Source organism: Nyctibius grandis, chromosome 6, assembly GCF_013368605.1.
Source record: "Nyctibius grandis isolate bNycGra1 chromosome 6, bNycGra1.pri, whole genome shotgun sequence".
In the NCBI taxonomy this organism is placed as follows: Eukaryota; Metazoa; Chordata; class Aves; order Nyctibiiformes; family Nyctibiidae; genus Nyctibius; species Nyctibius grandis.
The window spans coordinates 41,719,916-41,737,409 of NC_090663.1; the positions used below are offsets into that span (position 1 = coordinate 41,719,916).

Genomic DNA, 17,494 nt, shown 5'->3' on the forward strand with positions numbered 1-17,494 from the left:
AAAAAGTTACAACACATTCTAGAAATGTAAGAACAGAAAAAGGAAAGTGAGTGCAGTAGTTAATAAATGCAGTTAATCCTTTAAAACATGTATGTGTGATATGTAAACAGATACTCACTTCTTGTCTGGCTGTTAAAAAAAAAAAAAAGCCATAACAGCCCAACTCTTATCTTTGAAGTGTCAAAGTTTGAAAAAGTCATTTAACTTCCAGCTTCAGTGAGATCTTAAACATTTGTTGAAGGCAAGTGATCAAACATGGTTGTATTTCTTTTTGATTTTTCCTGATTAGCTGAACTACTGAAGATTTATCCCTGTGCAAGGCATCCAAAAGCACGTACAATTTAAAAATAAGCAGACACTTTATCACAGTAATCAATTGTACAAATACAAGTGAGGAACGGGTTAGATAGCAATTTTAAAGATTTAGATGTATAAGTACAAGCTAGCTGTGATGTATCATTGTAACAAGCATCATATGAAAAGATGGCAATGGAAAGTCAGTCTTCATCCCATGAAGTAGCTTGTTTAGTTCTCAGGTGGAGTTCTGTACTCCACTTTAAACAACAGGCTTCATAAAAGATATATATTATTTTGAAAGAGTCCATTGAGCAACATAAGGATTATAGTTTCTACAATCTCATTAGAAAAGATTTCCTTCACGTAAGGAAAGTTTTAAAAGATTTGAAAGGTATCAAAGGCTACTGAAAAGAAGAAGAAAAAAACCTTTGAATTTGTGTTGGTTAGGACAAAATTTAATCAGTTTCACTTGCACCATGGCATGGAAGATTTAAATTGCACTCAAGTTCCAGAACTTTCTCAGGAAAATTAAGTAGTCCTTCCCCCTCAAAAAAAACAAAACAACCAACCCCCCAAAAATAATAAAAAAAAAACCCAAAACACACACAGAAAAAGGCAAAAAAGCAGTTAGCTCTCAGAAATGACACAATTAATTCTGAAGTATTTACATTTAGAGGTTTTAAAGCTGTTTCATCTCACACATTTTTGCTGGGAATCAACACTACTCCCCCTTACTTTCTTTAAAAAGTGATTGTCATTCAATAAGCTATTCAATATTCAAAGCTATGGCCATCCCTTCATTAGTTTCATCTTTCTTGTTATCTACAGTACATGCTCCAAAGATTTGAAGAATTCTGTTTCTGCTTTATTTCACATTTGATAGCTTAGCATATTGTATTTACTTTTCCCCTTGCTTCATCAACTAGTGGTAAGACAAGCACATACAAACTGAGTTTTAACCACCTAAGAAATATGATTTTATTATGCATTAGATGTGGATTGGGGAAAAAAAGTTCAGTAGCAACTAGAATAAAATGTTAAGACCTGGATTTAAAATACATAATTAGGAAAACTGCAGAGTCATGTTATTAATTTTAGAGGACAGTTTTTGTCTTTGTTTTCCAAATCACACATTCAACTATGGTAACATTTGAAGCGTACAGTCTATTGCTGTTTCATTTTAAGCTCTGAGGAAATAAAGCATGAAATGGTATTAAAGTATATTGACTTTTCATTCACTTTTATTAAATACATGTTTATATTTATGAAAAAGTCTCACAACTTACTACTTTAGATTGTTATCCATTGTGTAAATCACGTATGCAGTGCTGACAAACTTCAGTGACATTTACATGAAAAAAAGATAACAGTTCAATTTTTTTATTAGAAGTATAACAGTATGTTGCAATATATTGCAAGGTAGATGTTTATTTCAAAATAGTATGCAGCATATAAGCAGTGTTTAATTTTTATAGGACTACGTAAAATTAATCTTTCCAAACCTGCAGTTTGGAAAGTTCTATGCACATAAGACATCCTGAGGAGCAGATAATGAGAACATCAACATCAAGGAATAACCTGCATACCTGGCCCATTTTTTGCCCATTGGAAAAAGCCACACTGTTTTTCCTTCCCAAGAGGACACACAAAAAAGTTTTTTCCATTATTGGGACCAATCTTCAACACAGTCTTCATAACACTTCGCTTGCCATGGTTACAAAATGGAAAATTCAAGTCAGCCCACTGCCAAAATAAACAGGTTTTAGGCACAGTTTTAGCATATGTGATACCTATGAATTCCTTATTTTAAAATAAAAACAGATCTACAAGGGAGGCCCTAGCAGAAGCTCTTCCTAGTAGTTAAGATAGTTTGACCTCTTTTGTGATCACTGATTTTAGATTTTTCTTTAACATTAATTGCAACTGCATGCACTTTAACTGGTGTAACTTTAATTGATGTTAACATATAGTTTTCTTCAAATTAAGGCATTATAGTCGTTACTGTCTTGAATTCATCTATTAACTACCTGGTGGTAGGTGACTGAGTCAAACTCTTCTCAATCACATCCATTCATAGCAAGGAGCAATGGCCACCAGTTGCAGCTAGGAAGGTCAGGTTGGGTGTTAGTGCAGCAGTGGGAACAGTTGCTGAGGCAGATTACAGAATCTTCACCGTTGGAGGTTTTCAAGATTTTGGCTAGACAGAAACATGGCTGATGTCTAGATCTAGGGCTTGCCATAGTCCTTATTCAAGCAAGAGGCTGAGCTAAATGACTTGTACATGTCCCTTCAAACCAATATGTCTTACATCACATGGAAGCAGATTAAGAGCATTTGCACAAGCAGTAAGAGAAGTAACTAAAACTACGAGTTTATAACTACTATTATGCTCTTAGTTTCAATTCAGTGTGCAAAAGTTTTTAAAATTACCTCAAAGTTAAATGGATCATATCGGTCCACAATTACAGATTACGGGGGCAGGGAGGCTGGAGAAATAAGTGCTTATTAGAAAACAGGCCCTGAAGTCTTATACATACTTGAAAGTAGTCACACCGAGTTTCTCTGGGTAAAGGACAGGTATAAAACTGCCTGCCCTTGTTTTCTCCGTCCTTTCTCACAACTCTGAGGCTGCAGAGACGCCTGTGTTTAGTGCAGCAAGGATGGCCCATGCTTAATGTTTGAATATCATGTGTTGTATTTGCTTGAGGTTTGCTGTAATGACAGGTTACAAAATGACTCCTGCATAATGTTAAAGGGATTACCAGCACCACAGACAAAGAACTCTCTCCTACCATTACAACAGCTGGCTCAGTGTACTTTACAGACAATGACAGCCAGAGAACTTACTTCTCTTATGCACCCTATTGTGCCTTTAAACCTGAATGATTGCTAGTAGTGAATAGACAAGACTGTGTGCTTTTGTTGCAGGTATTATACCAGTTTTCCCCAGCATTAGCCCATGTTTTAAATTATTTCAAAGTACTCTTAAATTAACCTGCTAAACAAAATAAATATTACCACGGCTATTATACTGCTCACCCCAAATTCCAACATATGCTAAAAAAGTATTCTGCTCTCAGTGGGAAAAAGACCAATACCAAGTAATTACTCCAGATTGAAGGTATTTGTGTGCTTCTCAGAAAATTCTCCCACCCTCTTTACTAAAAAGCTACAATAATGCTCCAAATCATATTTAGACAGTAAGTAATCCAGGTGAGAGGGTGGACCAGTGTTCTCTGAATGGGTTAAAGTTTCTTTCTTTCTTCCTCATGATTGAGATAGTCAGAGATTATCTAAATGCAATACACAAGGCTTTATTTAAAAACAGTAACATGAAAAAGATTAATGCTCTGAAATGTATCTTTCTAATATAGAACAGAAAAGCAGTGATGAAACCATAGTGCAAAAAGAAAAGATTAATTAATAATTCTTGTTAAATTATCAGCTTAGGAATTTTATGTTCTCTTATGTCTGGAAGATTGCAGTCCTGCAGACATCAGCAGTTTTCTTCCAACACCTCATTAAGACAAAATAAAAAAACACAACAAATTTTTTCTTGGTTTTTGTTACAAAGTGTTGGTTTTGGTTGGGTTTTTTTAAATGTTTAAGTTGATGACTCACTGTAACTACCTGTTATCATGATTGATACCGTCTCATTTCATCTTTGCACTCCTCTCTATTCTCAGTTATTCTGCCTATGTCCCCAGTTCTCTGTAGTCCTCTACTGAGACAGCAAGGAGAAAGTGTATTCATACAGCCTAACCTGGCTAGCCAGTGAGATCCTGTTTCAAAATTGGTGCTTCAACAATGCAAGAAATAATTTCTATATTTCAGAACAGACACATGACAAAGAATTTTGTAGCATATCATTAATATCTTTCACATTCACCCTGAATAATTTACCACTATAAGTGACATCTACCTTGCACTCCCATTACTGTTGTGTATGTCTGCCCAAATTTTCCTTGACAAGCCTAATAGGTTCTTACATGTCTCTTAACTGGGCAATGGATGTGTCTCAATAGGGCTATGTAAATAAAAATTTGGGATGGGTAGACTGTTGAAGTAGTTATGTATAGGATGGGGAGGAAGGTTAAGAGAAAATAGTGATGGGAGGTTCATCAAGGTACCTGTACAGAGCTTCATATCATGGAAGAATGTTGAAAACTGCTGGTTGACAAATAACTTTAATTAGAATATATTCATTCAGCTACTCTCCTTTTGTGATCTTTCACAGTGACTTCAAGATCTCTCTAAGCAGATAGCAACTAGAGTGCTAAGATCAGACAACTCCTTAGGTAGAACCATGCTCGTTGACCTATTAGAGCTACACTGTCCTATTCCATGGCAATATTTGTACTATAAACAACTGTTGAGTTAACAGCAATACTGGCCAGATGCCAAAATCGGGACTTCTCCAGTGACAGCCTAGGTCATTCAGTGCTTTTGAAATCTGAGTGTAATTTTAGTTGCCCAAGAGTAAGTTACCTCTGGCAGAAAACCAAAGGCAACAGTGTCTGAACCCAACAGCACAGTATTCCATTAATCTTCAAGGATAAAGTTGGTTTATAGGATTATAAAGAGACTTGTTTACATTTCAGAAGGCATACCTGATTGCTGTATTATATTGGTGAACAGAGGGTAGATGATAAGTTTTCTGTTTCTTCTGTATGTGTTCGAAAGAGAGAGGTTGCTGAGAGGAGGACAAAGCCACAGCAGTTACATGTGTGGAGCAATCCTTGTCTGTGCTTCCCCCTGACTGGCAGACTTTGTTTTGGATTCGATTACAATTGCTTTTTGGAGCAACACATTGACAGCATCCACCAGATATTTGGGTATCATTTCTCAAAACAGCTTTGTTACCAAGATCTGTTAAGACAAGAGTTGTAGTTCCAAATGCAGCTTTCCTATTGATCTTTATTTCTGTGCTTGGTTTTCTGAAATCATTACAAGGGTACTTCATTAAGTTTATGTTAAAGGCTGCAGAATCTTCAACATCCTCTGTCTTCGGAACTAAGGAAAAATAAGTTATTGGTTATAATTCGTCTGTGTAGAGTGATACATCATATTTCTGATCTGTATTCATAAGTCATCACACAGGAAGTGAAAGAGTAAATTTACCATACCATTTTGAGAGATCTCAAAACCTGTCACAGATTAGGTATAGTACCAAATTTATTACAATAAAAAAGCTCATGAACTTTTGGAGTCACGTACAACATGTGTTTCAAGATAACATTACTATGGCTTGAGTAAGACCAGGTGTGAATAGTACTCTGTAATCGAAAGCTATTGGAGAATTAACCATACAAAATTGAATTTTGCCCAAATACAGGGATTAAAATATTTAAATTTTTCAAAATAACCTTTTATAGCCCCAGCACTGGGAGATCACAGGGTATGGTACCTCTAGTAGCAATACATTATCCATTTTTATAGTATTGTTTTACTATTGACACAAAAAGGAATATTCATTTGTTGGGTTTTCTAGTGCTTTCAGGGTTCCTGTCCTTTCCAAACATTGTGCACATCCAAACTTATCAATCCCTTACTGTAAGAGGCTTCAGAAGCAAGCAGTTCAGACAGTTACTTTGCATTTATTTCCTGACATGAAAACCAGTATGTTTCTTCACAGAATTGGAGGCCTGCCTACTGGACAATAATCATTCCAGAAGAGTGGGTGTAATTTATTAATGCCAGTTTAATAAATAAGGAGTCTGTAGGTAATCCTTCCTGAGAAAAGGGTGAAAAGAAAAACTTTATGAGGTCCCTATGTAGCTGTGAAGCCATAGTGTTCAAGAGAGTCCTTTCTTTTCTACCACCTCCAGCAAATGTTTCCCTCTTACATCTTCCCCCCATACAAGGAAGAGGGAATTAAGCAGAAGAATGGGTAGATAAGGCATACACAAGGGCACACTCTCTCCAAAGGCATTCAAAATACGAATCCCTACAGCTTACTCTTAACAATACTTGTTTCCAGGCTCCTTCCATTTTGCCACTGCTGCACAGTGAAACATACTGGTTCCAGTGCACTCAGATTTGTTTAAGAAAGAATAGGAGCTTGGCCTTGTACTAAGCAAAGGAGCAAGGAAATTGAGATATAATGGTAAATAGTTATCTCTCTCTACAGACTGAATTATTTCAGCTGTATGGCCAGCAGCTAACTTTACATACCAAGTATTCTCTCAAAAATTCAAATGTTTCTGCTGACAGTAGTTAATTTTAGAAACAACATAAAAGACAAAAAATTAACAAAGTGAGAAGGCAAGGAATCTTAAAGTCTGAAAAGAGAGATGTAATCAAAACCACGTTTAAGAAAAGTCTCAAATACCACTCCTTGATGCAAAAATAAGTCTTTTTTTTAAAAAAATAATTTTTGTAACAGTATTCCACCAAGTCTAACACATCTTCAGATTCCAGACCTGTTTTCAGTAATGGCATGTAGCTAAACAAGTGAAACAGAAGTACAGGAGAAGGAACAGGACTTTGTTACAAAGCTTAAAATAAAGCATTTGTGCACATGCAATTATATACTTTAAGGTCCAGCTGACAGTATTAATTCCAGGATAAATGTTAGTTGGTAAATCTGAGTCTGTGGACAGATCAAAACTTTCAGGTTTCTGGCACTGATTTTGCACGATTAGCCTCTGATTATACTTTTATTGATTCCTTGCCTGAAGAAATGGACTTTAGCTAGTATAAGATAAGAGTTTCACATACATCATTCCATTCATAAAGGGAATAACTAGAATGAAGCAATACTTTAAAAAAGCATTGGAACTTATTTTATAAGAACAGAGATTGGTACCATAAAGTCACTTCTTCACAGGCTGGGAATTTGGAGGCACTTTGGAAAGTATGACTCAAAGTACCATCAAAAGCTATGGGAATGTGATCTTTAATTCTGATTTCAGCATATGCACTTTGAGTCATATAGTTAAATTCAGTGAACTTTTAACAATAGGTCCTGGAGCCTACATGAAAACATTCATTCTTCCCAGATACAAACCCCCTGTATATTGTTTACAAATATATTTTCTTTCAGTTTTGCAGCACTGGAGCTAGAAAAATAAGTTGCAGTATGCAGATTTCAGCCATTTCACTGAATAATTCCCTACACAATGTGAAATAAGTAGAGTATTAGTTTTTGAGGTAGAAAAGTTTCAATATGAAATTGTCATAGAATTAGCTTTATCCCTAAAAAAGCCATGCACATGCATACCTCTAGACTTTGTTTCTTGGAACATAGGTAGCAATTCAAAATGTTTCTTAGCAACAGTCTGGAGCCAAATAACTTCCTGTAAATCCCTCCACAGAGGAATCTACTCAGTTTTTCTACAGAAAGTGAAGAATACAAAGCTACTCTTCACATAGAAAACAGGTCTCAGTGGGAAGTGTTACCATTACCTCACTCATCCCTTCTTAATATCTACATTCCTATACAGAAACCTGGAGAGAAGCTAGCATGCTACTCATTCCATCTTCCTGTCCCTTTCTAGGTCTCATTCACACCTGCTTCTGCCCACCAGATCTAGATTGCAGCATTAAAAGCTCCACTAAGAGACATCAACAAATTTAGGTAAGAAGTCCAGAATCATCCTTACTCTGAACTTAGAGGAAAAAACCCAGCCCCTGAGAAACCCGACATCCTTTTGGAAAGGGTACCAAAATATATGGCTTTTCTTCACATGAAAGAATGATAATTACTTTTCTGCCTCCTGGTGATTTCTATATCAGACATATGCTGCAAGCTTCTAATGATTTTCAGAATTGAAAGAATGGCATTTTATCTCACGCCTTGCCGCAATAAAAACAAAGGGGCACAGCAGAGGCTTGCCTATAGAATCCCACCTGCACCCAAAGCTGGAAGATAAGACACTTAGAGTTTAAGACAAGACAGTTTCCATGATTGTCTATATAAGATTTCCCCAAAATCTGACTTTAAGTTAGCTAAAGTTATATAAAATATGATTCACAATGAGACACTGCTACAGTTCTATAGTTCTAAAAACTGCATCAAAACTACAGTCCTCCCCCCTTTCCCAGTAGAGGTTCCAGACAACCTTTCAATACCTTCAGGCCTTGAAGTCAAACAGGCATCACAGATTTCAGCAGAAGGCTTGTTTATTAGGGTACAGCGCACACATGTCCACTCCTCTTCAGATTTCTGAGCTATGTGTTCATTAGAATATGACCTCCTGCCATATGCCCAGCCAATTAGGCTATTTCTAGTTGGCAGTTTGCTGGGAAACAAAAAAATAATGTTAGTCTTTTGTGACGTTTCTTCTACAAATTGCCTTACACCTCTATGTGCAAGGAGGCACAGGGCTAGAGAACAAGTAGTACACAGTGTTATGCCTGCCTATCATAGCTTAGACAGCAAGTCATGGTTAGAGCTTGATTTTTTTCTTTTTCTCCCCTTACCTCAAGGGCAAATCTTTCCCAATGCTGCAGAAGTAATACAAATAAAAATATTTAAATGAAAACAGACAGAAAGGTAATTATTAACTGAGGTACTCTTCAGCACAATGCCCCAGCCTCTCTCAAATTCCCTACCATTTTCAAGTACTGCAGCAAGAAACTTGGTGAGAAAGGGAGACTGTTTCAGTACTTTTCACCCATCCCTGTACAGAATGCTTACTAACAAATGCATTACTGGATGAAGAACCGTTCAGAAGAACTAGAGAAAAATCACACAATCTAGCAAACAAATTTTTTTGCTCTCATTTAAACGGCACCCATTAGACCACTTTGTTACCATAACACCCAACAGAACTGAAAACCTTAAAAGTCAAAGTCTGTCTTGTATGTCACCATTTGCTGGAAAACCTTTTAACATTTAGGAGCCTGTTCAGAATTATTTATTTTTTTTTCTTTTTTTTTTGGTGCTTTTTTTCCCCTCATCAGAAAGAATTCAGGAACATCCTAGCTGTGACTGTGAGCCAAAGCTGTACTCCAGACACTTCTATAGATTTAATTTTATTTATTTTCCTGTAAATTATAATACCTTCTATGTGATACACTGATTTAGAATCACAGTTACTATTTTACAGTCCCTACATAGTACCAAGGACTAATTTTGTCATAGTGTCCAAACATGTTAAATGTAACTTGAACTCACATGTTCAGTAAGATATGTATGTAAATTTTTAAGTACTATGGTTGATAAGTCATCAAGCATTTTTCTCCATAGTTTTTGGGGAATTACGCACTTTTTGGACATTTTTTTTAATCTTAAGAATTTAAGCACTTCAATTAATAATGCAAACGCTGTACTTGGGAACTGTTGTGAAACTCCTTAGACCTAACACTTATTCCATAATTATCACTTTCCTTAACAGGCTAGATTTCTAAGATAATGGTAGGGATACACACTACCTACCACATCTCTTCCACAACAGGAAAACTAAGGAGGATAATGAGAACTGTTGGCATACCAAAGGTCCTGTGCAGTCAAGATGTAGAACATTACAGTGGCATTCACCAAAATACTGTGGCTAGATAACAAAACAGCCGAACTGGAAGTGTTAAAAGTGGGTATTTTCACATTATTAGATCAGTTGTTCTACTCAGCTATCAAAGATGCATTACTAGGCTGAATATATTCAGCATGTCAAGTTTCAGAGTTTAAGTCCATGTGCCCCCCAGTCTGTCCATGATGTTGTTCCCCACCCTGCCCCATTCTGAAACATGAAATATGGGGGAAAAGTGTATTTTAAAGATTCAAGGTACATTTGAATTTGAAGAGGTAAGCTTATAATGGGTATTTTCTTCATTTTTTCACTTGAGCAAATTCACAAGCGACTTGACTTGACCCAAGAACCACTGGGTTAAATTCTACAGTCTATGATCTGTAGCAAGTCAGTCTGATCACAGAGGCTCCTTTCAGTCTTCAAACATGAAAAGCTTGGAATGGCAGATAAACCACTTGAGCTAAACATACTTTTATTTGGTAACAGTTACCGCATAATAGAAAACAGAGCAGTAGAACACAAAGACCTGATGATTAGCATGAGGACAGCACAAGAAACAACCTTTTTATTTTATAGCTACCATTACCATGTTTTTCACTGAAATATACCACTGTTTAATTATTTGTTTAAAAAAAAAAAAAACAGCAGCAAATAAAAAACCCAACAAAAAACCAAACCACTACTTGTTCTAGAACAGAGAGAAAAAGAGATTTTTTTTCCTTCCATCATTTTCTAATTACCTGACTCAACAAAACACTGCTGTCTTCCTACCCTTCTGCAAAACATTTCTCATTATTACTTTCTGAAAACACAGTAGATTGGGGTTATCAGCATGTGAAATATTTATCTGCTATGCTGGAATTTCTATATTTGATCTGTACTCAAAGGTGATTTTTAAGCTTTAACTAAAATCTCTTCAGCCATCTGAATCTTGAAAGAAGGTTGGAGATGGGAGAGGGATTTGTGTGTTCTGTAAATCTTATCTAAAAAAAAATATATATATACACATACACACTAATGAAGGCAAAGTTTGCAAAGCGAAGCAGTATCTTTTGTTAGATTGATAGAGCTTAGTATAAAAAGGCAAGATTTGAAACCTCAGATGAAAATTTTCAAGAACAACTTAGGTATGTAAGTGATATCAAATGCATTTTGTGCTTTTCTAAAATAAAAGGAGGAAAGCTGCCGCTAGCACAATATATGTGGAACTGAAAGTGTGTCTGTGGCACCCCTGTAGTAAAAGCTTTCCAAATCTGATGAGGAAGAAAAAAAAGCCCTAAGCCCTACAATATTTGCTGTACTCTGAATTTACTGAAATTTTAGTTTTCCTCAGTGTAACTCTAGAACCAGAACAAAATTGCATAGATGCACAGCTATCTGGATATTCCAGGACTGAAGGGGATATCCCATGAAAAGAAACAGAGACATAAATTTCTACCTTCCTTATGCCATTCAACTCAGTTGTGTGTCAACATCCAAGCCTATTATATTGATAACACCAAGAATAAGGGGCAATTTTTCCAGAAACTGAATAATCTGAGTACTCTGAATTGTTTTATAAATTCCTACATTTGAGTAACAGCTATTTCATAACAGATGGGGCCTTTGAAAGAAATAGTATCAAAGCTTTTAACCATTTTTAAATACCAATGGCCAAAACATTTTTCTTTTGCAAAGTCAAGTGAATTTAGACATGAAATGCACAAGGATCCACTCTATTTGAGAAGTGATGTCCTCTTACTGTAACAGCACTTTGAGGTGCTTAAGCACTTTTATGCTTAAAAGTGTTATAAAGTTACCATCATACCTAACATTGACAAGCTGGGGATCCACCTTTTGACATCGAAGGCAGAAGTAAGTCATCCTGTCATTCTCTCCTAAACGACACACAGTGATCTTCCCATTGCACTGACCACAGGTTGGGCGCTTGTATACTTTGTAGTGTTTGTAGAGCGGAGACCCAGTTTTGCGGCACTAAAACAGAACATGTTTAAAACCGAAGTTAGAGACCCAGTATGAATTTTATGCCAGTCCTTCTACAGTTCAACTGAAGCTAAAATAAAAAACCCTACGTAAACCAACAGCTCAATGACTACAAAGAGATATTTCAGGCACATCCATAAGAGCTATCATCTGTTTTTCATATTCTTTTATGAAAAGAATTTACTTTAAACCAGGTAGAACCGTGTCTGGAATTCTCCACATAATGGAATAAAAGACACAAGACAAAAAACTAGGATGTTGAAAGTAAATATATGCAAGAGACCCCCTGAGTTCAGCTGGACCAGCTAGCTCTGATTCAGCACCAGTCATCTTTGACCTGGCACCTGCAGGAGTGTTCTTAAAGAGCTGATGAGCTCCAATCAATGCAGCATACAAAACAAAAATAAAACAAACATAAAACACAAAACAACTACACCTTCCCTCACTCCAAAAAGATCCAAAAATACACCACGGAGCCAGCTCAGACCTGCTGCTATAATCTGGGTTAATCAACCTTCCCAAAACCTAAAGAACTGCACAATGCAGAAATATTCCAGAGATTCTGTAGGAGTTGGGTAGCACCCCGTAAAGTTGCTCAGCTTCATCTTAGCACTGGCCATGCCAGACAAGTTGGCTCATGAAAAGCCCCTTGGCACTATGGCGACCTTCCCAGATCCTGGCAGAAAGTCATATTAAATTAAGTACAGTACAAGCCCAAAGGGCACAGTGACCTAAAGAGCCTCCGGAGGGCTGACAAGCAGGCACGTTTCATGAGTCAATTCACATGAAGTCAGCACAGACATACCCCAGCTAAAACTGGCAGAAAAACAAAAAAACAAAACACAAACAAGAAAAGCCCAATAGAGATGCAGCCAACTCTGCAAAGCCACACAAGTTTCTGCACTACAATCGCAGTTCCTTGGGCACAGTTCAAATAATACCACAGCTGGCCCAGCAACACCAGCCCAGCTCTGGCAGAGCTCTAGCTCCATAATGCATGAAGACCCTTGGAGGTTTCCCAGCCTTTGAGCATAGCGTATTTGCTTCTTTTGTGCTCTTATTCATCAGCCTCGCTGAATGAGAATGCTTTTGCCAGTACAATCTAGTAATTCAACCAGAAGGAATTACTAATATATATTTGCATGAATATTCACAAGCTGTTTGCTTTCTTCTCAAGATTCTTCTTCAAGGTTTACAGTTAGTTTCTTATTAGTAGCTTCCTCCCATCCAGCTATTTAAAAACCAAACAAGAGCAACAGCTTTTTACACAAACAAGATTCTTCATCTTTGCATCTGTAAGGTGTTACTGCAAATGATACAGTATGATTACTACATCCTATTAACAGTCTATAAAAAATGATCAAGCCCTATGCCTCTTATTAACCTATTTTTGTTATGTTTTTATCTTAAAGAGACTTGAGGGGTGCCTAGCTCTCCTTTAAAAGCATTTGAGTGGTGAATACTTGCAACATATAGATTATAAAAGTTTTGGAAATGGCTACACTGAGCTACAGAAAGATTAACTTGTTTATTGTTAGTCTAAAAGCCCGAGACACATTTCAGTCTCCTAGTATTATAATTGTTGCAGAACTGGATGCTCTCTCTTTACAGGTAGACTTCACTATGAAGTTTCGAGAATGAAAAGATTTCCCTAGCCAACAGACTAAACTACTTTTCAGTTGTTTGGGAGAAAGGAGGCATTTAAGTAGACCATTAAACAAATTACATTTTTAGCCTTCATGATTGAAAGGCAGTATTACGAAAGTTAGGTGCCCTCCTCCTAGCCTAACAAAAAAGGAATTTTTAGCAGCACTAGCTCCTTGCCTTTCCTGTATACCAAGAGAAACAGACAAGAATTTCACTGCTGCTGTTCATTTCTCTGAATGCAGCTTAAAGAAGAAAAACATAGAAGAATTAGGTCAAATTCTCTCTATTTTGGAAAGTTAAAGAGCAACCAGGAATTATAGCGTTTACAGAGGAAGAAATGAAATCCTACTGAACTTGTGGCAGTAGGGAGAAGCTGGAATTTATTTCACTTTAGCAACCAAAAAGGTTGTTTCAGTTAGGAAAAAAAGTTGTTAGAATCTACTTAGTCACATAAGTATACTTCCTATTTCAAGTTTCATAAAGGAAGCCACATGAATTACCTTCATACTTCCCTGGGGCAATCTCTAGCTCCCAGTTTGAAGAGTGACCTTTATGTTACCTTACATGTAAGTGTGTGCTTAACCTACATAAATTCTGACACGTTCATAGTGACATTACAGCGCATGCACAGCAAAACTGACCTGGCCCTCATGAAGCATCTGTCAAACTCTTCTGTTGCAACTGGGCCAAGCTGTGCACATTCTTACAGTCTAGACTCCCCCACCTTTCCATCATTTGACAATTCACAATTAATAAAGAGCACACAAACTAACATTCCTCTTCATGGAAAGACTTGTCCTGTTGTGTCTTTTTACTGTTCACACTAGATGATCACATACAGCTAACATGCTGGAGTCAAGTTTTGGAGGTTTCTCAGAAACATGTGCCAATACCTTATAAAAAAGCAGGGTGAAATCGCGTGTCATTTTCACCAAGTGACGTATATGTTCATCTGTCAGTTGGCAAACCTGTAAGTAAGACAAGAATTATTTTTAGAATATTACGATGCTAAGGGACAACAAAAAGACCTATAAATGCAGGGGCAATTTGAACACCTTCAGTGGAATTTCATTGCTTCCTGTTATGATAATGCTCTGACTTCACGTTATATATATAATCTCAGTAAAACAGTACATTTTCAGATTCTGTACTACACAAACTCACTGTGTGAATACCAATGTCACTTGCCTCATTTGTGCAAAATATTAGGTAAACATTTCAGTTGTCTATATTGACTTAAGAGTGAAGAAAAGGGGAAGTCGAGGGCGCGGCTCTTGGGTGCTGGGCGACGGTCCCAGAGTAATGACACAATCCCAATATGAGTATGGAAGTTCTCCGTTTAATGATTACACGTACAGGATATATATAGACTCTAAGCAGAGAGCACGCTGATCACGCACCAAAGCCCGCGTTTCCATTGGTAAAGCCTTGCTGTCCACGCGTACTAGTAGCGTATACGACTGGTCTATAATTTTAGATACATGGAGCGATGAGCACCCCCTCCCCTTTTCCTGTTTCTCTTATCTGTTTGTTACAACTGCCAAGTTCTTGTTTTGTTGCATTTTTGCAGCGTTCAAGGAGAGTCCAAGGTGACTCGCTCCGGGCCTAACTCTTGCTCAGAGCCTGGATTGCTCAGACTGCTCAGAAGCATGAAATCATGCCCCCTCTCACTTAACCAAGCCTCCACAATTCCCCCTTCTTGTTTTTGAGCAAGCCAGGCCTGATTAACAATTTTCGTTACAGATTGCTGCAAGCAGGAAAATAAGCAAGGCACTATTAGCAAAATAACCATGATTATAAGCGCTCCCATAATAAGCATTTTTATCAAATCCATCAACCACCCTCCAATTCCAAAACTACCAAGCCAATTATCCAGAAACCCATGACGTTCTTGTAATTTGCTCGTCGAGCTCATCAAGTCTTGAATCTGTCTGTGAATGGACTGGGAAGAGTCATTCAAATCCATGCAACACATCCCATCAAAATCCTGACATCCATGTCCATGCATAAGCAAAAGAAAGTCTATGGCAGTTCTATTTTGCAAAGTTGCATGCCTAACACTATCAACATCATTTGCCAAGGCTCCTAGGACCTTGGAAGTCTCATTGACCCTTTTTCCACTCCAACAAGTTAGCCTTCTTAACTGCGCTATGGCATGCGCCGAAGCAACCCCCGGTGCAAGGAAAGACGCGAAGATTGCTTCCGTTTTTGACCATAACTCTACCTCCTCCTGGCAGTCCTCACGAAACGAGGACGTGCTCCGCCTTTGTCTAAGGCGGTGTAATTGAGTGTGATTTAATATCAATTTTTGAGAGGGCATTAGTAGGCTTAATTTACCCAATGTACATGGACCTCCTATCTTTTTGCTGGGCAGACCAGGCCAGGCCTGGTCTCCACAAATTAGGAATAGACCTTTTGGTAGCTTTCTAGGAAATTTAATGTCTAGAATCTGCCACTGAGTGCCTGGGTTCGGTCCTTCCCCCTCTTTTCCATAGGTCCGGTGACACCAGACAGAGTCATTTCTCCATACTTCACCACTAGGGGTTACATTTTGTTTCCCAGTGCCGTTGTTCCAGTCCGTATAGTTACGACCTTCAGAATAATTAAAAAAGACACAAGCCTCTGCCCCTAGAGTCCCCAATATATCCAATTCTTGGGGCTCTAGTGGACTGACTGGTAATAAGTCATCCCATACGTCCCAACTGTTGATGCATTTTACTGCTGTTTTACACTTTGTTTGTAAAGCCTCACTTCGTCCTGTTAGCACCTCTTTACTCGCTGATCTGTTTAGGGGCATCCCCACTAAACAGGTGTGGAAGGGTTGTTCAGGCTGAGCTAAAGAGGCACAAAATTGCGTTTGATTCAGTGTTTTCATTAGTGTAACCCAGATATTGTTACTGCCTTCCCAAGGTGTTTTGGGATGATACACAGTATCATGTGCCACTAACAGAGGTAACAGGATTAAGAGGGACCAGACCAGTCTGAATTTCTTTTGGCCCATTTTGCCCTTCGCTTCTCACACTCCTTTTTCGTCTTCTCCCACTTCCTTCTTTCAACTTCCCACTCCACTGGTATGCAATTACCATTACTACATTCAATATCCACCAGTAAGACTACTTCCCCCAAAATACACGTATTATTAAACCACCCTGCTTGACAGAATTGATATTCTTCCTCAGTCAACGGTTCTGTACCTGCTTTTAGCACTTCGTTTCCCAACTCTGTCTGTTCTTTTAGACACCTCCTACACCATCGACATGCATATGACACTCTCTTCCAAAACCTCTTATCACATGTAAAACACCTACGCAAAACCCATGGGTCACATTCAATACCCCATATGTTACTCATACACACTGGACACTTGATTTCCCTCCTGTTTGTAAATAAACTGTAGCTTTTTATCTTTTGGCAGATGTGTTAACAATTGTTCAGTAAAGTCCTATAAGGCCATACACCACTCAAAGTATTGAGCTGTAATAGGAACGGTTAGTAATGCAGGATCTGTGGCCACAAGCTCTCGACATCGCATCCGACCTTTGATGATAATCTGTGCCAATAGCTCTGTAACGAATTTGATCATTCTGAATTCCATTGACCAATTATTGCATACGGAATTTGCCTATCAAACAAAGTGATAATTTGTATTTCCTGATTCAAATCAATACGATGAACGAATTTGGAATGTAGCCTGCTTTCTATTTCTGTAATCAGTTGCTGTACCTCTGTGTTTCACTGTCGTTTGGGCTGCGAGCTGACTGCTTAAGCCTGGCCTTTCTCCAGTTTCCCTGTATTCTGCAGCTGGTTGTTATCAGCTGACCTTGAGCCTTGTACTTGGATCTGTACAGTTTCACAAAATGCCTCAGCTTCTCACAGCAAAGACACATCAAAACAGAGTTATCTCTCCCATTCAGCTTCGATTTCTCAAGGCAGTTTTTCTTAAAGTGACCTTCTTGTTCGCATGTATAACAACAATGAACTACTTTAACTGTCACCGCAAAAGTTTTTGCTAAATGCTCCATCTGAAATGTGGTATTTCCTACTTTCCCACAAGCATCCATCAGCTCGGTTAAAGTGGGGTCACGATTCGCCAT

The 17,494-nt window shown here is 37.8% G+C and overlaps 1 protein-coding gene across 3 annotated transcripts in view; it reads right to left on the minus strand.

Annotated features, from left to right (window-relative positions):
• Positions 1-1,646: 1,646 nt before the first annotated feature.
• Positions 1,647-17,494, minus strand: part of NEIL3 (nei like DNA glycosylase 3) — a 28,994-nt gene continuing 13,146 nt past the window's right edge. For 2 of the 3 annotated variants that reach the window (XM_068403093.1, XM_068403094.1), the window contains exons 5-10: positions 14,294-14,368; positions 11,578-11,744; positions 8,371-8,540; positions 4,908-5,310; positions 2,835-3,009; positions 1,647-2,040 (exon numbers count right to left, since the gene is read on the minus strand). In XM_068403093.1, the coding sequence (XP_068259194.1) occupies positions 1,864-2,040; positions 2,835-3,009; positions 4,908-5,310; positions 8,371-8,540; positions 11,578-11,744; positions 14,294-14,368 (1,167 nt within the window). In that variant the 3' untranslated portion in view covers positions 1,647-1,863. The remainder of the gene's footprint in view (positions 2,041-2,834; positions 3,010-4,907; positions 5,311-8,370; positions 8,541-11,577; positions 11,745-14,293; positions 14,369-17,494) is intronic. The other variant, XM_068403095.1, reaches the window with a different exon arrangement.